We start from the raw sequence: 21,275 nt of genomic DNA on the forward strand, positions 1-21,275 counted from the left end.
CTCAGCCTCCTGAGTAGCTGGGACTACAGGCGCCCACCACTCCGCCCGGCTAGTTTTTTGTATTTTTTAGTAGAGACGAGGTTTCACCATGTTAGCCCGGATGGTCTCGATCTCCTGACCTCGTGATCCGCCCGTCTCGGCCTCCCAAAGTGCTGGGATTACAGGCTGGAGCCACCGCGCCCGGCCAGGAGCACTATTTTAGAACAAAAGAGACTTAAGAGGTATAACCAAATGCAATGTAAATACAAATGTGTGGCTTTCCGTTGGATTCCTTTTTAAACAAACCAAGAGTAAACTTTTGAGACAACTGGAGAAATGTAAATATGAGTTAGTTATTAGATACTATTTAAGAATTATTGTTAATTTTGTGATAGTGCTACTGTGAATAAGTAAGAAAATATTTTAGGGCCAGGCACGGTGGCTCACGCCTGTAATCCCAGCACTTTGGGTGGCCGAGGCATGAGGATCACCTGAGTTTGAGACCAGCCTGGCCAGCATGGTGAAATCTCATTTTTACTAAAAATACAAAAATTAACCAGGCATGGTGGTGCGCACCTGTAATCCCAGCTACTCGGGAGGATGAGGCAGGAGAATCACGGGGAGGCGAAGGTTGCAGTGAGCCAAGATCGCACCACTGCACTCTACCCTGGGCGACAATAGCGAAACTCTGTCTCAAAAAAAAAAAAGGAAAATATTTTAGAGAGGCATATTAATGGCTAGTATGGGTAAGTAGTTTAGGGATGCATGTTAATAAGTAGTGATAAAAAGTTATGCTCTCTGTAACATACTTTATATTATTTAATATATTGAAGGAGTTATTGCTAACTTACTGGATATGGTAATCAAACTGGGGTTATGTTCCTAAAAATAATTTTTTAATCTTCTAGGCTGGGTGTAGTGGCTCACGTCTGTAATCCCAGCAATTTGGGAAACCAAGGTGGGCAGATCATTTGAGGTCAGGAGTTTAAGACCAGCCTGGCCAACATGGTGAAACCCAATCTCTACTAAAAATACAAAAAACTAGCTGGGCGTGGTGGTACGCACCTGTAATCCCAGCTACTCCGGAGCCTGAGGCACGAGAATCATTTGAACCCAGGGGGTGCAGGTTGCAATGAGCTCAGATTTTGCCAGTGCACTCCAGCCTGGGCAACAGAGCAAGGCTGTCTCAAAAATAAAAATAAATTTTTTTCTTATCTTCTAGAGACAAATGCTAGAAGAAATAACCTGAAATTTGCTTCAGAATAGTTCAGTGTGGGCCTATATTGAACAAGATTGGTCCTGTACTGGTAACTGTTGAAGCTACTTGATGGGAACATGAAACTTTGTTATATTAGTCTTATTACGTATTTGAAATTTTCCGTAAAAGTTTTTTTTTCAAAAAAAGAGTAATACTACTAAACATATAACAGCATACTAAACTTAAGACAAAGTACCAAGTGTTGGCAAGGATATGAAACAACTAGAAATCTCATATACTATTGAGAGTGCAAACTGGTACAACCACTTTGGAAAACTATAGGTCAGCATCTAATAAGTTGAAGATGGGTATACCCTATGATCCTGCAATTCCACTCCTAGGTACATTTCTAATAGAAATGCATGCATATGCTGGGCGCGGTGGCTCACACCTGTAATCCCAGCACTTTGGGAGGCCGAGGCGGGCAGATCACGAGGTCGGGAGATCGAGACCATCCTAGCCAACACAGTGAAACCCCATCTCTACTAAAAATACAAAAACAAAATTAGCCAGGTGTGGTGGCAGGGACCTGTAGTCCCAGCTACTCAGGAGGCTGAGGTGAGAGAATGGCATGAACCCAGGAGATGGAGCTTGCAGCGAGCCGAGATCACACCATTCCACTCCAGCCTGGGCAACAGAGCAAGACTCTGTCTCAAAAAAAAAAAAAAAATGCATGCGTATATACACCAAAAATGTATTGATAGCAGTACTGTTTGTAATAGCAAAAAAAAAAAAAAAGAGGCAACAATACAAATGTCCACCAAGAGCAGAATAAATTGTGGTATATTTGTACAATGGAATAAGATATAAAAATGAAAATAAACTACAATGATAGGCAATGACCTCAATCAATCTGACAATGTAGAACAAGAGAGGCCAGGCACATAGAGTACATATCGTACAATCTTCCCACTCATATATAGTTGAAAAACAAGAAAACTAATCCATAGGGTTATAAATTAATAGGGTTATAAATTGATAGGATAGGGTTATAAATTGATAAACTGGCAAAAAGGATGGATCAGGAATTAAGAGAAGAGAAATGAGGTGAGCTTCCCGGATGCTAGTTGTGGGTTTTTGTTGTTGTTGTTTGTTTGCTTTTTTGTTTTTTTGACAGGGTCTGGCAGTCTGGCTCTGTTGCCCAGGCTGGGATATAGTGGCACAATCTAGGCTCACTGCAACCTCTGCCTCCTGGGCTCAAGCCATCCTCCCACCTCAGCCTCCCGAGTAGCTGGCAGTACAGGCATGCACCACCATGCCCAGGGGTCTTTTATTTTTATTTTGGTAGAGATGGGGTTTTGCCATGTTGCCCAGGCTGGTCTTGAACTCCTGGGTTCAAGCAATCCACCTACCTCGGCCTTCCAAAATGCTGGGATTACAGGCATGAACCACTGTGTCAGCCTATTCTAGTTCTTGATCTCTGAAGTGGTAAGCAACACCCTTAAGTTTTGTGCATTTTCTGTCTATATTTTATTTCCATAAAAAAGTGGAAAGATACAATACTTTAACAAAGAAAAAAATGAAGCAAATGTTAACACTTTAACTTTAGTTGATGGGTATATAAGTATTCATAACACTACTTCTTGTAAGTCTTCTGTTTAAAGATTATTAATAAAGAGTCAAAATTAAATAAAATTATGATGCGGGTTAGGGGAATGGGACAATTCTTTGTTCTAAACCACATGTTCTCAAAGGTATGTTAAATAGTCATTCCTAGACAACATCTAATAACTAACTCAGATTTAAATTCCTCCAATTGTCTCAAATGTTTTACTTTTGGTTTGTTTAAACAGGAATCCAATGGAGAGTCACACATTTGTATTTACATTGCATTTGGTTATACCTCTTAAGTCTCTTTTGTTCTAAAATAATGCTCCCACCCATAACATTCTCTACTGAAAAGAGAATAGGCCAGCTGTTCAGCAGAGTGTCCCATCTTCTGGATTTGTTCCATTCAGCCTCTGGATTTCCTATAAACTAGATTAGATCTAAAGTTTCATAAGACTAGGACTAAACATTTCTGACAAAAGAAATTCAGAGGTGCTGAGGAACCTAATGCATTAGACTCACTTTTCCTAATATAGAAGGGGTAGAAACAAATCCACAAATACCATAACCTCTGCACAAGAAATTCTGCAATTATCGTTGCTCATGACATGCCATACATACATATATATCTTGGATCAAACATTATTCAAGTTAAAGTAAAAGGCATCTCTAGATTGGGATGCTAACAATAAATAAATAAAAGGGCAAAGGTTTTCGGAACCTGTAGTAGCTACAAAAAAAAAAAAAAAGAGATGCTACTTTAACCTCATTATTTTAACCTATGTCAATGGTATTTAACATGAAAGTCTTGCCCTGAGGGTCTTCTGCTACTTTGCTTTTGTTTTTTAAGTTTCAAGTTGTTAGTCAGGTTAATAAAGAATAATCACATATGTATAATTGTAAATACCTGGGATATCAGGAATTGGCAGCTAAAATTTTTAAATATAATTATTCTGATTGAAAAACTTTCATTATGTTTTAAATTGCTGGGAAACAACAAAGAGTACCTTACCTTTCCAACAAATGGAACCAAGTGATGTTCACACATGGAAAACATGTCTATGTCCTTCACAATCACCATCTCATCGTGATCTTCATCAAATATAGCATCGTTTAGGACATCTGAAATCAGAGGCTTGCTTTAGTAACATTTCCAATTTTATGGAAAGGTAGAATAGAAAAGCTACTATGGATAAACATGAATAGACAGTCAACATAAACAAATGTTAATCTTCCCTAAAATATTAAGGGAATACAAATTAAAACTAGATATTTTTCCATATTTTTCCTTATCAAAGTAGCAAAGTCTTTTTCTTTAAGTGACATTTAAAAATCCTTGATACAGTGTTACATGAAAAATGCAGGATTATGAACATATTTGCAGTATGGAAGAGGAGGGAGAAGGGAGGGAGGAAAGGAAAAATTATACCAAAATAAAACAGTGGCTATTTCTGGCAGTAGAAATGGGCCACTTTCACTTTCTTCCTTACATTTTCTTCTACTTTATATTTTGTCTATAATCAGTATGTAGAAAAACTTATCTGAGAAAAAGACTAATCCTTAGCCCTCTGACTTATGAGGCCAGATCCAGACACCTGTAAACTTGACCTCTATTATCGATTCCCCAAGTAATTTTCTACATTTGTAAAGTGCTCTATATATTGTAGGCCAGCATCAGACTTATTCTAAACAGTCGCCTTCCTAAGGAAATAAATCCTACAGTTTGTGTGTATATGCCTCTCTGGGTAGGCTTTGGAAGATGAGCAGTGTCTTGTTTAAGCTGTGGACCCTGGCACTTCCAGCCAGACATACAATAGACATTTTTTTTTTAAAAGCTTTATTTTTAAAAAGTGCACTGACTTAGCCTCAACTATGCTATGTGCAAGAGAAAAGATTAATTAGATGATGCCTGAGAGAGCTCTGAGCTTCCTAACATTCTGTGACTGCAAGAACATCCTGTCCCGGATGCTGAAGACGGATAGAGATAAACAAGCCACAATCCCTGCCAATCATAATATAGCCAAGCTATTGATAATAGGCAGGTACCCAAACAACAGTGTAGATACATGCCATATGACATGGAAACTTCTTCAGCTATATTGTCAATGAGAAAAGAAGCTACAAAGAAATACAGTAGGATTTCATTTTTGGAAAATAAATATATACATAGAAAAAAACTGTACTGATACCTAGACAGCTTGGCAGACTAGATATAACAAGACACCTAACTGTGTAATTTCAAGGATTTGGGGGATATGCAAAATACATAGAATTAGAAAGAGAAGGGAAGGGATGTATTAGAGCTTTGCCCCTACAGCTCTTTCCCCTCGGAAAGGCAGGTGGCTGAGTGAGTCACAGGAAGATGGACAAATGTCCACCCACACTGCCTGACCTTCAGTGGCTCCACTGCTACTAGAATAGGGGGCTCACAGAGACCAAGTCATCATGCAAACCACAGTTATCACCCTGAGTCAAGCTATTCAGAGATACATTTGACTGTGTCGTAGAAAAGTCATTAGTGTGGTCAAGAAAGGTGAACATGGGGCTGGGCGCGGTGGCTCACACCTGTTATCGCAGCACTTTGGGAGGCTGAGGTGGGTGGATCATGAGGTCAGGAGATCAAGACCATCCTGGCTAACAAAGTGAAACCCGTCTCTACTAAAAATACAAAAAAAAAATAGCCGGGTGTGGTGGCGGGTGCCTGTAGTCCCAGCTACTCAAGAGGCTGAGGCAGGAGAATGGTGTGAACCCGGGAGGCGGAGCTTGCAGTGAGCCAAGATTGCACCACTGCACTCCAGCCTGGGAGACAGAGCCAGACTCCGTCTCAAAAAAAAAAAAAAAAAAAAGAAAGGCAAATATGGCAGGGTTAGACACACACAGACAAACACAGACACCCCTGGTAGAAGTGGCTGATACATCCCAGGAGAAAAAGGCTCAGTGTCACTCACTGAGTGTTTCTTCTACCACAGCACTTTTCTATTCTGAATATTCTGCCCCACCTTCAGTCATATTTTTGAAAAGAAGACCAAAAATAGATCCTTAATGTTTCCAAAAGTTTCTTGGATTTCTCCCCAAGATTTTAATATGGTATTATTGCCATATAGCTTACTAAAATCTTTAGTCACACAAGAATATTCCTGGAAGGAAAAACAAGCCAAAAAAAATGTCTTAAAGTAAAAACAAGAGAGAATCATTAAATATAGGAAGCATTTGTTTTCTCTGGCAAAGAATGAGAGCGTCCCCATCTTAAGCTCTGACGACAACCATATGGCCCATGTTAAAGTCAGCCCCTCAACTCAGGCGAAGTGAAGATCTGGCTCCAGGCTGGGCACGGTGGCTCACGCCTGTAATCCCAGTACTTTGGGAGGCAGAGGCAGGTGGATCACCTGAGGTCAGGTGTTCGAGACCAGCCTGGCCAGCATGGTGAAACCCTGTCTCTACTGAAAATACAAAAATAAGCCGGGCGTGGTGGTGCATGCCTGTAGTCCCAGCTACTCAGGGGGCTGAGACAGGAGAATTGCTTGAACCCAGGATGCGGAGGCTGCAGTGAGCCTGGGCAAGGGAGAGCAAGACTCCATCTCAAAAAAAAAAAGATTTGACTCCATCGCTTACCTCAATCTTCTAGGCTATAAAATGAGCATAAAGTGCCTACTTCACAGGGTGTCATGAGGATTAAATGGGCACATGTGTTTAGAACTACGCAGGCGACCAAGTGCTAGTTATTGTTATTACTATTATTATTACAATTAGGATTGAGGGAGTTGCAAAGCTATGTATCTCTTATGCACATGGAGGTACATCAAAATTTAAAAAGCAATAATTTGCCTTAACAGAGTACAGAAAAGGAAAAATAGTAACTTAGTGGAGAAACCTGGCAGAGGCTACCTTAACCAAGTGATCAAGGTTAACTTTGCCAGTAACAGGACATACTGACATCAGGTAGCTCCTGATAGGACACCATGAGAAGGGCACATCACCTCTGCAGTATTCTTCCCAAAAATCCGTAACCGCAGCCTAATCATCAGACAAATCGAGGGATACAAAACACCTAAACAAGTACCCTTAGAAAGCATCAAGCCAGGCACAGTGGCTTACACCTGTAATCCCAGCACTTTGGTAGGGCAAGGCGGGAGGATCACTTGAGCCTAGGATTCTGAGACCAGCCTGGGTAACACTGCAATATCCCATCTCTACAAAAAATAAGAAAAAAATTAGCCAGGCATGGCAGCACACTCCTGTAGTCGCAGCTATTCAGGAGGCTAAGGCAGGAGGATCACTTAAGCCTAGAAGTTCAAGGCTGCAATGAGCTGATTGCACCACTCCACTCCAACCAGAGTGACAGGGAAAGATCCTGTCTCTATTTTTTAAACGTTTAAAAATTAAAAAAAGAAATTAAGGCATCAAAGTCATGAAAAACACAGAAAGACTAAGGAATTGTCAGATTGCAGGAGACCAGAGAAATGACAATGAAAATCTGAATAAAGTCTGTAGTTTAAATAATAGTATTGTACCAATATTACTTTTTAAAATAAAGTGTATTATTATTATTATTATTATTTTGAGATGGAGTCTCACTCTGTTGCCCAGGCTGGAGTGCAGTAGCACGATCTCGGCTCACTGCAAGCTCTGCCTCCCAGGTTCACACCATTCTCCTGCCTCAGCCTCTTGAGTAGCTGGGACTACAGGCACCAGCCACCACGCCCGGCTATTTTTTTTGTATTTTTAGTAGAGACGGGTTTCACTGTGTTAGCCAGGATGGTCTTGATCTCCTGACATCATAATCCGCCCACCTCAGCCTCCCAAAGTGCTGGGATAACAGGTGTGAGCCACCGTATCTGGCCTTATTATTATTATTATTATTTTAGAGATCTTTATTATTATATCTTTATTATTATATATATATCTAAAATAATATTATTATTTTAGAGATCTTTACAAGTCTTGCTATGTTGCAAGGCCAGTCTTAAACTCTGTGGCTCAAGCCATCCTCCCACCTTGGCCTCCCAAGTAGCTGGGACTACAGGCATGCACCACTGCCTGGCTCCAATATTAATTTCTTTTTTTTTTTTTTTTCTGAGATGGAGTCTCACTCTGTCACCCAGGCTGGAGTGCAATGGTGTGGTCTCGGCTAACTGCAACCTCCACCTCCCGGGTTCAAGCAATTCTCCTGCCTCAGCCTCCCGAGTAGCTGGGACTACACGCACGTGCCACCACACCCAGCTAATTTTTTTGTATTTTTAGTAGAGACAGGGTTTCACTAAAGGCCAGGCTGGTCTCACACTCCTGACCTCGTAATCTGGCCTCCCAAAGTGCTGAGACTACAGGTGTGAGCCACCGTGCCCGGCCAATATTAATTTCTTAAATGTTGATAACTGTACTATGGCCATGTGAGATGTTAAACATTAGAAGAAACTGGGGAAAGGGTATATGAAAACTCTCTCTACTATCTTTGTAATTATTCTGTAAGTCAGTCTAAAATTGTTCCAAAATAAAAAGTTTTCCTTTTTTTTTTTATTTTCTTGAAACGGAGTTTTGCTCTTGTTGCCCAAGCTGGAGTGCAATGGCGCAATCTCAGCTCACTGCAATCTCTGCCTCCCGGGTTCAAGTAATTCTTCTGCCTCAGCCTCCTGAGTAGCTGGGATTACAGGCATGTGCCACCACTCCCAGCTAATTTTGTATTTTCAGTAGAGATGGGGTTTCTCCATGTTGGTCAGGCTGGTCTGGAACTCCCAACCTCAGGTGATCCAGCCGTCTTGGCCTCCCAAAGTGCTGGGATTACAGGCGTGAGTCACTGTGCCTGGACCAATAAAAAGTTTTCTGAAAAGCAAAAGGACAATGTCCCTCAACTGGAATGTATAAACAATGGAGTACACTTAGCAAGAAGATGGAATGAATTACTGATACATGTATAACATGGTTTGAGTCTCCAAAGTACACTACAATGTGAAAGACATCCATACACAGAGTAGACTACCTATGTTCTAGGAAAGGCAAACTATAGTGATAGAAGGCAGGCAGGTGGTTTACCAGGGCCAGAGAGGTTGGAGAGAGGATTTCACTGCAAAAGGAAAGAAAGAAACTTTTTTGGGTGATGGAAACAGTTCCTATCTTCACTGTATGGGTAGCTATATAACTGTATATGTTTGTTAAAATTCACATTGTACATGTGAAGTAGGTAAATTTTACAGAAGGTAAGTGACACCTTAATAAAGCTAACTTCAAACATAATTTTTAGGCTGGGTGCGGTGGCTCACATCTGTAATCCTGGCACTTTGGGAGGCCAAGGTGAGAAGATTGCTAGAGGCCAAGAGTTCAAGACCAGACTGCCCAACCTAGCCAGACTCCATTTTTACAAAAAAAAAAAAAAAAATTAAAGTACTGCATGGTGGTGTGTGCCTATAGTCCTAGCTATTCAGGTGGCTGAAGCAGGAGGATCCCTTGAAGCCAGGATAGGAGTTTGAGGCTGCAGTGAGCTATGATTATACCATTGCATTCCAGCCTGGGTGACAGAAGACCCTGTCTCTAAAAAGCATAATAGTAATAATAATTTTAAAAATTGTACTATAGTATGCAACCTTTTGTGTAATGAAACTGGAAAGAGAAGCTATGAACCTATACATACATGTATATGCTTATCTGCAAAAAGAAACACTGGAAGGATAAATTTAAAAGCTAGTAAAAATGATTACCTGTAAAGTAGTAAGAGAAAAGGACAGAAGGGATATGGATGAAAGGGAAGCATCTTTGAATATAATTTGTTATATAGTTTTGACCTTGGAATCATGTAAATGTTTTACATACTCAAATAAAATTAAATCAAAGAGAAAAAACATCTAGTGATCCTCATACAGCTAAATGCTTCATGTGATAATGGAACACTAATATGTTGCCTATACCCCATTTTATTAAAATGAACCCAGACTATAACCTTGACCTAGCCAAATCATTTTTCTTCAATAATAAAGTTTCCCTGCTATATTTGCTTATGTTGTTTTGCACCAACACATCTAAAAGCTACCATCTGTAGATAATAAGAACAGAACACTATCACATATTGTTTTAATTTCCTGCCTGTTATCAGCAGCAAGAAGGTAACCCTGGAAACGGGGATTTATGGCATTCTGTTTCCTACTGTTGGTCATAACCACAAACAAAACCAAAGCAGTCTCCACAAATTAAAGGTCTGCCCACAACAATACCACACAATGTCAGTTTTCAGGTATACCTTTCTCATGTCATTCATAATTAAGCAGTGTCAACAAATAACACTGCTGGGTAACATCCCTCAAGTATTTAGTCTGCTGGACCCTTTTCTGAAAGTATAGTAAGACAGGCCCACAATACAAACCCAACTGCTTTTTTTTTTTTTTTTTTTTTTGAGACGGTGTCTCCCTCTGTTGCCCAGGCTGGAATGCAGTGGCACAATCTCAGCTCACTGCAACCTCCACCTCCTAGGCTCAGGTGATCCACCCACCTCAGCCTCCTGAGTAGCTGGGATTACAGGTGCAAGCCACCATGCCTGGCTAATTTTTGTATTTTTTGTAGAGATGGGGTTTCGTCATGTTGCCCAGGCTGGTCTCAAATTCCTGAGCTCAAGGGATCTGCCTGTCTTGGCCTCCCAAAGTGTTGGGATTATAGGCATGAGCCACCATGCCTGGCCCCCAAGTGCTTATTTAAGCATCCCTCGAAACAGGGGTTCCCAGACTCCTCCAGTGGGCCTGTTAAGACACAAATCTCTAGGCCCCACCCCTATGGCTTCTGTTTCAGGTGGTCTGAGTAGACCTGAGAATTTGCATTTCTAACAAGTTCCCAGAAGATCCTGATGCTCCTGGTCTGAGAACTAGAGTGTCCCTGGTTTAAACTATTCCATGTTTTGTGCTGCTACATAGAAACTTCATCTCTTCAAAATGCTCCTACTCAAATATATAGATATATATTTAAGGACAAACAGACCTGTTTCTGCTGGGGAGAAAGTGAGGGAAAGGTAAAAAGAAACTCCTGGGAAAGATTTCCTCAAAAGGAAATTTCTGTCCAATGGAGTTCCCTTTGAACCCATAGTATAGGAATTAGTGCTGTCTGGGGTATCTGGTGATCAGCACCAACAACTCCAGTTCTCTGAGGAAGCTGCACACCCAATGCATCCTCCTGAAAGGACAGTGTTAAAAGACAGTGGAAGATGACTTGGAACATTTGAGTGTGCATCCATCCTAAAGGATAGGAAAGAGCTAATGCAGTCAGATTACTGGTTTTAAGAGAAGAGAGACAGAAGTGCCTAGGGCATCACACCTCTTTGCTTTTGGCTGGAATTAAATCAACTCAAGGTGCTAACAAAGATAAGCCTATCCTGACTTGGTGGAGAATGGTCCAGACCCTCATAGTTCCATCTAACATCAGAGCTGCCTCCACCAGCATACAGCGCTTATTTCATCATGCCTCGTAGTACCATGGTTATTTGTGCCCATATCCCCCAAACACACTGGGCTATAAGTTTCTGAGTTAAGCATTATATCTGAAGGCTTTGGAGCTTCTACACAGTTCCCTGTAATGCCATGCACAAAGCTGGAGTTAAACATAGATCTTCCGTGTTTATCCAATTAATATGTCTGTCTTTACTCTGTGATTCACTCTTTTTCTTTTTGAGACAAGGTCTCATTCTATCACCCAGGCTGGAGTGCAGCAGTGCAATCACTGCTCATTGCAGACTCCATCTCCCAGACTCAAGCAATCCTCCCACCTTGGCCTCCCCAGTAGCTGGGACTACAGGTGTGCTACCACATCCAGCTGAATTTTTTTTTTTTTGTAGAGACAGAGTCTCATTGTGTTGTACAAGCTAATCTTGAACTCCTGGGCTCAAACTCCTCCTACCTCAGCCTCCCAAAGTCCTGGAATTACAGGTGTGAGCCACCACACTGGACCAATTCACTTCCTTAAAATACATTTTTTTTTTTTTTTTTTTTTGAGACGGAGTCTTGCTCTGTCGCCCGGGCTGGAGTGCAGTGGCCGGATCTCAGCTCACTGCAAGCTCCGCTTCCCGGGTTTACGCCATTCTCCTGCCTCAGCCTCCGGAGTAGCTGGGACTACAGGCGCCCGCCACCTCGCCCGGCTAGTTTTTTGTATTTTTAGTAGAGATGGGGTTTCACCGTGTTAGCCAGGATGGTCTCGATCTCCTGACCTCGTGATCCGCCCATCTCGGCCTCCCAAAGTGCTGGGATTACAGGCTTGAGCCACCGCGCCCGGCCTAAAATACATTTTTAAATGAAGAGACTCCAAAGAAATTCATGCAGCCAAGGGAATACAGAATTTTCAGCTGGGCACAGTGGTTCACGCCTGTAATCCCAGCACTTTGGGAGGCCAACGCAGGTGGATCAGTTGAAGCCAGGAGTTCGAAACCAGCATGGCCAACACAGTGAAAACCCATCTCTTCTAAAAATACAAAAATTAGCCGGATGTGGTAGCACACACCCGTAGTCCCAGCTACTTGGGAGGCTGAGGCATGAGAATCACTTGAACTGGGAGGCGAAGGCTGTAGTGACTTCAGATCATACCACTGCACTCCAGCCTGAGCAACAGAGCAAGTCCCTGTCTCAAAAAAAAAAAAAAAAAGTCACTGCAGTCTTGTTGGTAATAGCAAAAATAGAGAAGTGTGAATCAGAAGAACAATTATACAGTTTGGGTAAACTCACAATAAAATATGACCTAGCAATGAAAGTGAGTAAATATGGGCTGTATTTATAAATCCTTGAAAGGATATTCACTGTAAAAAGCATATAGCAGAAGAATATGTAGAGTATGAGCTATTTAAATTAAGTAGAAACAATGTTACATGTTGTTTGTAAACATACACAGAAAATTAAAATATAAAAATAGACATGAGGCCGGTATCGGTGGCTCACGCCTGTAATCCTAGCACTCTGGGAGGTCGAGGAGGGCGGGAGTACAAGACCAGCCTGGCCAACATGGTGAAACCCCATCTCTACTAAAACTACAAAAATTAGCAGGGCATGATGGCACATACCTGTAATCCCAGGTACTCGGGAGGCTGAGGCGGGAGAATTGCTTGAACCTGGGAGGCAGAGGTTGCAGTGAGCCAAGATTACGCCACAGCACTCCAGCCTGGGTGACAGAGTGAGGCTCTGTCTCAAAAAAAAAAAAAAGACATGAAAGTAATCTCAGCTATTCAGGAGGCTGAGACAGAAGAATCACTTGAACCCAGGAGGTAGAGGTTGCAGTGAGCCAAGATCACGCCACTGCACTCCAGCCTGGGCGACAGAGCAAAGCTCCATCTCAAAAAAAAAAAGAAAGTAAGGGACCAAATTCAGGATAGTGGTTACCTCTGTAGTGAGATGATAACTGGATCAGGAAGTGATAACTAGAAGCTTAAACTATATCTGTATTTTTTAAAAGCAATTATAGCAAAATATTAAGATTTGTTAAAACCCAATGCATTTTGATTAAACTTGTTCTTCATACAGTCTTGTATATTTGAGACATTAATAATATATATATATATATTACATATATATGGAGTACAATGCTACAATCTCAGCTCACCACAGTCTCCACCTCCCAGGTTCAACCGATTCCCCTGCCTCAGCCTCCCGAGTAGCTGGGATTACAGGTATGTGCCACCATGCCTGGCTAATTTTTGTATTTTTAGTAGAGACAGGGTTCCATATTGGTCAGGCTGGTCTTGAACTCCTGACCTCAGGTGATCCACCCGCCTCAGCCTCTCAAAGTGTTGGGATTACAGGCGTGAGCCACCGTGCCTGGGCCAAAAAATATATTTTTTTAAATTAAGGTCTTCATACACATGTTGGCATTTTGTTTTTTTCTATAAAAATAAAAATAAAAAGAAACATCAAAAAACAGGTTACCTTTGCATGGAGGGGCTAAAGGAGGAAGTCAAGGAGGAAAACACAGAAAGACCCAGCCAGCTTCACACAGGGCTGCAAACTCCTTCAAAACCCTCCCTAAATCACATCCTGCAACTCAAACAAAGTCTTCTGCCCTGAAGATGGCATTAAGATGTTTTGCTTTCTACCACCTGTTTGAAAAATTTGTTCTACAAGTAAGAGCAATGTTAAAACAAATTCAAAGAGAAAAAAAAAATCGCTCTCTCTGCTTTCACTTTCAACATGAGTACACCTCTCGTTAGAGCTTCCGACACTCAACAGCTTTTTGCACTTACCAAGACAGAATTTGGAAAACTTGGCCAAAATAAGCATGAACCCAAACACTCCACAGACTGACACAATGGCGGAAACTAAGACGACTACAGACAACCAGTCACACCATCTGCTGGAGTGCGCAGAGCTGCCGCACAGCTTTGATACGCTCCACAAACTCATTTCATAAACTGTAGGTTTGTCAGCAGGAAAGACCTAATGTATTGCAAAGAAAGTAAAAGTTTGGTTATTTTGGAAATTTTCACTTCCTTCATCTTTGGCAGAGACAAATTCATATGTTGCTCTTAGCTATTAAAATATAGCCAAAGCTATTGAAATAGATGTTCTCAGCTGCCCTCAAAATAGTACTGACATGCATGTTTCCTTCAGCCAACCCAGTGCTGATGAGCTATTCTCATCCTCTCAGGCAGCCTTGTCACGAACACTACGTTTCTTGGTAAGAGTTCAAGTTTTCACATATGAAGTTATCTTTACTAACATTTTGCTCCTCATTACAACGGTAATATACATGGAAGTTTATTGGTAAGATGTAGAAATAATGAAATGAGAAAGTGAAAGCACATATAATCTCTCCACCCAGATGCAATTACTTTACTGGCTCTTAGGGGAACCGCAGGCACGGTGGTTCAAGAGGTAGAATGGTAAAGTAGAAGGAATGAATAAGAGTCCAGAGACCCAGGTTCTAGTGCAAGCTTTGCACAGATTGTGTGACCTGGGCTTCCGTGTCCTCAGTTAAGAGGATGCTTAACATGACTCCCAGGTTCCTGATTTGCACAGCTCAAGGGTGTTGGACACTGATGCCAAATTACAAGTTACCCTTCTGCCCCACTGCTCAGCGTCTGAGATGTGCATGGCAGTGGCCAGGACCTCTCTGTACTGAGGTAAGGGGAAAGTACCTGTTTTAAACTGTTTAGATTTATTCCTGGATAAAACTGAAAGCTGTCAATCATGTACATTATTAACTCTCAAAGTTATCCAAGCCAAATAACTTGCCTTTCTGGTCTCAGTTTACTACTCTGAATATTTCTGGTAGACCAAAATTAGAGCCTTAGAAACTGTCTAAGGAATCAAAACAGTGTATTCAAGGAGTCATTTTTTAAAACACCACACACACTTGCCAAATTTAGTTTTTTAACTGGATAATTTTGTATATCTTTCACAATCCAGCTGTTAAACTGAAAATGGAATTTACAAAACAGATGGTGATAACAAGGTCTGGTTCACAGCAGTTCTAAAGAAAAAAACACACCAATCTGATTAAACTATCCATTTGCTTCAAAAGCCTCTAATAGGCTCATCCCTTATCATCCTACATTCATTTGTACCACGAGATTTCATACAGATGGATGTTATGGAACCATCTGTAATCCCATCCAAGTAAGTACCATCAGAGTGTGCAAGCCACTATCATTAGTGACAGATGAAGAAATAAGGGATCATCCTTCAGAACAGGGGTTCCCAAATACAGCCAATCATAAGGAGCTTTGGAAAATACAGCGTCCCAAGCCACCCAGGAAAAATCTGATTTACTATGTGTAGGGATGGACCCAGGATAAGCCTTTTTAAAATCTAAGTGATTCTGATGATTGGCTGGGGTGGGAGCACACAGGCTTGAAAGCTGAGGGTACATGAGGGTTGCAAACAGACCCACTGCTGGCTGGGCGCGGTGGCTCACATCTGTAATCCCAGCACTTTGGGAGGCCAAGGCAGGTGGATCATGAGGTCAGCAATTCGAGACCAGCCTGGCCAACATGGTGAAACCCCATCTCTACTAAAAATACAAAAATTAGCCAGGCGCGGTGGCGCGCCCGCGCCTGTAATCCCAGTTACTTGGTAGGCTGAGGCAGGTGAATCACTTGAACCCAAGAGGCGGAGTTTGCAATGAGCCAAGATTGCGCCACTGCACTCTAGCCTGGGCGACAGATTGAGACTCCGACTAAAAAGAAAAGAAAAGAAAGAAAACAGACCCACTGCTAGCCCAAATTTGCTGTTTAGCAAGGCCAAAGAGTGGGCAATTCCTCACTATAACCCTCCCTATAGTCACCACGTCATTCCTGTGGGACACTATGAGGCCTGGGGCAGGGGTAGGGTGGAGGCAGAGACGAGAAGGAAACTGGAGCCAACTCCACCTAAATAAGGTGAGGCAGGAAGGAAGCAGGTAGAGGACTTCACCTTTACTTTTTGCTGGAGCAAATTTTAAAAATTTGTGAGGACCTCACATCAGAAAGTTGTATCCACATCCTAGAAAAATATACCCCACTTAAGAAACCAGTTGCATCCTACAGTCAACTCATTAGAAATCAATGTCCAGGGTAATACAATAAAGTTTTCATAGTTCTGAGCTGAAAATAAATCTATGAAACCATGATTCAAGCAACTTGAGATCTGCAGAAATAAGAGGCCTAGGTGTAAAAATATTTGGAGAATGACTACAGGTTAAATTGTAAAACTGATAGTTCACATAAAGGAAAACTTGTGGGCTGAGAGAAAACAATATGATTGTATTGAAGATTAAAATTTTACCCAGGCCTAAAGGTTGAGTAGGAGGAAAGGTGGAGGGAGAGTTTCCTAGAAAGGGAAAGGAAGAGAAGTACCATATAAGATACGGAAGTGGGAAACAGCAAAAGGAAAAAAGCCTGTGTGTGTCTATGTGTGGAACAGAAACCAGATTCCCTTCTATTTTAGAGCATTTTATCTTTTTCTCTTTTTTTGTAAGATTACACAGTAGGCCAGGTGCAGTGGCTCACGCCTGTAATCCCAGCACTTTGGGAGGCCAAGGTGGACATATCATTTGAGGTCAGGAATTCAAGACCAGCCTGGCCAACATGGTGAAACCCCATCTCTACTAAAAATACAAAAATTAGCCGGGCATAGTGGCGGGCACCTATAATCCCAGCTACTTGGGAGGCTGAGGCAGGAGAATCGCTTGAACCCAGAAGGCAGAGATGGCAGTGAGCTGAGACCGTGCCATTGCACTCCAGCCTGGGCAACGAGAGTGAAACTGTTTAAAAAAAAAAGATTACACAGTAATTTATCAACAGCCTCCTCTCTCTGCCTTGCAGTTGCTTGGAGATTTTGCACGCTAGCCCCAGGAAGGTGGCTGGGGGCAGTGGTGCAACACACTGCTCGATGAGACCCATAGGTGGTTTTAACCATCTTCCACATACTGCAAGAACATGGCCAGCAGATCCAGCTCCTCATATAGTGCCTCCTCCCTGTAATTCTTCTGCAGTATCTGGTGCTGTTCCAGAGTGGCCCATTGCAGACACTAAACCACCAGTCAGCTGCATTTGTTGTCATTTGTTGTCCTGGATGTCAGTACAAACTCTGCCAGTGGTGACAGTAGGGTCCCCAAAAAGGTCAACGTAATCATCCTGAATCTGAAAGAACTCCCAACTCCAGCAGGATCTTCCACTGGCCCGTTCCTTCCCCTCATTGACACCTGCCATAGACATGGCTGCAGCTTCAGGATGGTAGAAGAAGTAGAAAGCTGTCTTATACTTGACAGTAGATTTGTACCTCTTTTCAGTGAATCAGTCAAGATCCACATTGCCCTGGGGGGCTGTAATGAGGTCCAGGGTCTGCCTGATCTCTGTCTAACAGGAACTCTGCAAGGAGTGCTTTATCAGGTTCAAGTAATGGGGCTGCTCTCAGCAACAGAGCTTCAAGAGGTGATAGATACATGCTTCCGGAAGCATAGCATCATTGATGGCATCCAAACCTACAGCTGGCTTCTGATACAAGCAGATCCACCCCTAGCAGGTGAGGGATGAATCCATGATGTCATCTGCCACCAGGAAGAAAGCTTGCAGCACAAGATGTGGTGGCTCACACCTGTAATCCCAGCACTTTGGGAGGCCAAGGCGGGGGATCACCTGAGGTCAGGAGTTCGAGGTCAGCCTGGCCAACATGGCGAAACCCCATTGCTACCAAAAAGACAAAACTTAGCTAGGTATGGTGGAATGCGCCTGTAGTCCTGGCTACTCAGGAGGCTGAGACACAAGAATCACTTGAACCCAGGAGGTGGAAGTTGCAATGAGCTGAGATAGTGCCACTGCACTCCATTCTGGGTGACAGAGCAAGGCTCCCTCTAAAAAAAAAAAAAAAAAAAAAGGGCAAGCTTGCAAAACAGCCCAGGCAGGACCTGCGGGAGACTATCACCATCCTGTTTCCTGGGCTCTGCCAGCTCCTGGAATGCTAGTAGCATCGTCAAACCCTAGTGGTACTTGTTTCCAGTGGCAGTGTACTCCAGGATCTTTGAGCCAGGTAATAGAATCTCCTGTCTCTGGGTGCCCCATCTCATCCTCAGTCAGCACCCTGACGATCTGGGAGAAGTGCTCGATAAAATTCTGCTTTTCCTGGGCATAAACATCTGGATTTCTGATCTCCATCCATTTTGTTACTGGATGTGAGTTCCTGCTTGGACAGTATTTTTCAAATTAAATTTTACATTTAGTTTGTGATTTCTTTCAAGCCCTACCACAACTTGCATTAGTCAAAACCAGTTATAGGCCGGGCGTGGTGGCTCACGCCTGTAATCCCAGTACTTTGGGAGGCTGAGGTGGGTGGATCACAAGGTCAGGAGATTGAGACCATCCTGGCTAACATGGTAAAACCCTGTCTCTACTAAAAATACAAAAATTTAGCTGGGTGCGGTGCAGGCGCCTGTAGTCCCAGCTACTAGGGAGGCTGAGGCAGGGGAATGGTGTGAACCTGGGAGGCAGAGCTTGCAGTGAGCCAAGATTGCGCCACTGCATTCCAGCCTGGTTGATAAAGTGAAACTCTGTCTTAAAAAAAAACAAAAAACAAACAGTTATTTTCCCCACTTTACAGATGAGGACATGGATACTATCATTTGGAAACACTAGCTGACTGCTGAAGAAGAGCCAACCAGCTGGTGGGAGAACTAGATTTTGACCCATCTTCTGACTCCAGACCAGAGCGCCTTAATCTTGGGCTGAACTCAACCTACTAGAAGCGTGGACTGAAGAGGAGAGGTCCCCTTCAGGAAACATGCATCAAGGGTTACTGTAGGTTGAAGTCAGCCATGTGGTGACAAAGCCCAGAGGTGATGACAGCAAAAGACAGCAAATCTGATTTTTTAAAAGAAAAGTAAAATCCATTATAAACACAGGGGTTGAAGGAGAGGAAAGGGCCAAACCTAACTGTCAGCCAGGAGAGCAGATCAGAAAGACTGGTCTAATGCCCAGACACTGCCAGAACCAGGGTGGTGCACATCGGTCACAAAACACTGTTTCACCAACTATTTATTTGGCTTATATGAGGGAAAATTCAGAAATTTAATGCTATGCTGACCTTTACTTTTTGAAATCAAACTGGAAGAATTTCAGGGGAAAGGAAAATCCCATTAAATCTTCAAACTAATAAAGCATTTTTAAAAAAGGAACTTCTCTAGAGAACCTTATCCTAGAAAACCAGTGAAACAGTGCTTTTAAAAACCAATTAGGGCCAGGCGTGGTGGCTCACGCCTGTAATCCCAGCACTTTGGGAGGCCAAGGAGGGCGGATCACGAGGTCAGGAGATCGAGACCATTCTGGCTAATACGGTGAAACCCTGTCTCTACTAAAAATACAAAAAAAAAAAATTAGCTGGGCATGGTGGCGGGCACCTGTAGTCCCAGCTACTCGGAAGGCAGAGGCAGGAGAATGGCGTGAAGCCAGGAGACAGAGCTTGCAGTGAGCGGAGATCGTGCCACTGCACTCCAGCCTGGGCGACTCAGAAAAAAAAAAAAGAAAACTAGTTTAGTATGTCAACAAAACTTTGTCCTGCTGTAATGGGAAGAACAGCTAGCCTGGGCTAGTCATAGCATCCACATCCATGCTAACTGGTTTATGAACTCAGGTAGGTGAGTCACTTGACTCTTCTGGGTCTGGTCTGAAGGGAGAGGCAGTAGGACTAGGAGTTAAATTGTCATGCCCAGGTCTCTGAGCATGGGTGGGCCTGTCAGAATTGTCATTGCTCATTCTGTTGACTTCCAGCAGCTGATAGGCAAGGCCCTAGGAAGCTCTTCAGCCTCCTTTCCTTGCTCGAGGTGCTGTTTTACCTTGAAATGTTCAAGCCCTGCAAATCGTTTCTATAGTAACAGATCTCTCTCTTTTTTCTTATGATGCAGATTTTTGAAAAGGTTTCGTATCTAAATGTTCTTGGGATCTGTGGTCTTCCTACCTGTATGTAGCTCCTTTGATTAGATAGAGCCTTTATTTAAAGACCTTTTCCCTCAAGAATGTTGTTGCTTCTACCAAAAATACAAAATACCTGTCTACTAAAAATACAAAAAAAAAAAAAAAATAGCTGGGCGTGGTGGTGGGCACCTGTAGTCCCAGCTACTCAGGTTAGTTTTACTAGTGCTTGAAGTTTTAGTTTATTATTAAAGCTTCATATAAACTAGAAAAGGAGTGGTCAGGTAGAATAGTAATACCAAAAAAACTAATATTCCCTGTTAGTATCATGTATTTGTAAACTTTAATTTTTTATTATGTAAAACCTTCAAATATAAAAGTAGTCAAAATTATATAGTGGACATCTATATACTTACCACCTAGATTGAAAACTAACATTCTGCCATATTGGTGTAGTTTATTCTTTTACTGATAGTAAATCAGAGACATGTATTTAGAGGTGAAATGTCACCCTAAAAAGTGTTCTTTTAATGATTTACACCATCCTTAGTAAAATTAACTATTAATTCCTTCGTATCATCTAATACCTAATATATATTCACATTTCCCCAGGTGTCTCAAATACCTTTTACTAATGATTTTTTCCAACAATGACCCACTAAGGTCCATACATTTGCATTTGATTATTATGTTTTAATCTGGAATAGCGCCTACTACCCCCAACCCCTGCCACTGCTTTAGCAGAGAGGTCAGTTGTCCTGTAAGATATTCCACCTTTGTGATTTGTATGATTTTTTGTTTGTTTTCATTTAACTTCTATATTTCTCATATTCCTGGTAACTGCAAGTCAGGTCTAAAGACCTCACTAAATTCCTGGAAAACATTTTTAGCAGGAATGCTGTGTACTTCATGCACTGTCACAACTGGGAGGCATAAGTATTTGGATCTTGAAGATTTAAAGATTTCTAATTGGTTTTTTTCTTTTTCTTTCTTTTTTTTAAATTTAATTTAATTAATTAATTTATTTATTTTTGAGACGGAGTCTCACTCTGTCGCCCAGGCTGGAGTGCAGTGGCCGGATCTCGGCTCACTGCAAGCTCCGCCTCCCGGGTTTACGCCATTCTTCTGCCTCAGCACCCCGAGTAGCTGGGACTACAGGCGCCT

At 42.2% G+C, this 21,275-nt stretch overlaps 1 protein-coding gene and 1 pseudogene across 4 annotated transcripts in view; both read right to left on the reverse strand.

Annotated features, from left to right (window-relative positions):
• Positions 1 to 21,275, reverse strand: part of GCH1 (GTP cyclohydrolase 1) — a 50,623-nt gene that overhangs the window by 17,334 nt on the left and 12,014 nt on the right. For all 4 annotated transcript variants that reach the window (XM_011961840.1, XM_011961839.1, XM_011961842.1 and 1 more), the window contains exon 2: positions 3,798 to 3,907. In XM_011961840.1, the coding sequence (XP_011817230.1) occupies positions 3,798 to 3,907 (110 nt within the window). The remainder of the gene's footprint in view (positions 1 to 3,797; positions 3,908 to 21,275) is intronic.
• LOC105526069 lies at positions 16,501 to 18,366 on the reverse strand (annotated as a pseudogene).

This window comes from Colobus angolensis, unplaced genomic scaffold (assembly GCF_000951035.1).
Source record: "Colobus angolensis palliatus isolate OR3802 unplaced genomic scaffold, Cang.pa_1.0 Scaffold57, whole genome shotgun sequence".
Classification (NCBI taxonomy): Eukaryota; Metazoa; Chordata; class Mammalia; order Primates; family Cercopithecidae; genus Colobus; species Colobus angolensis.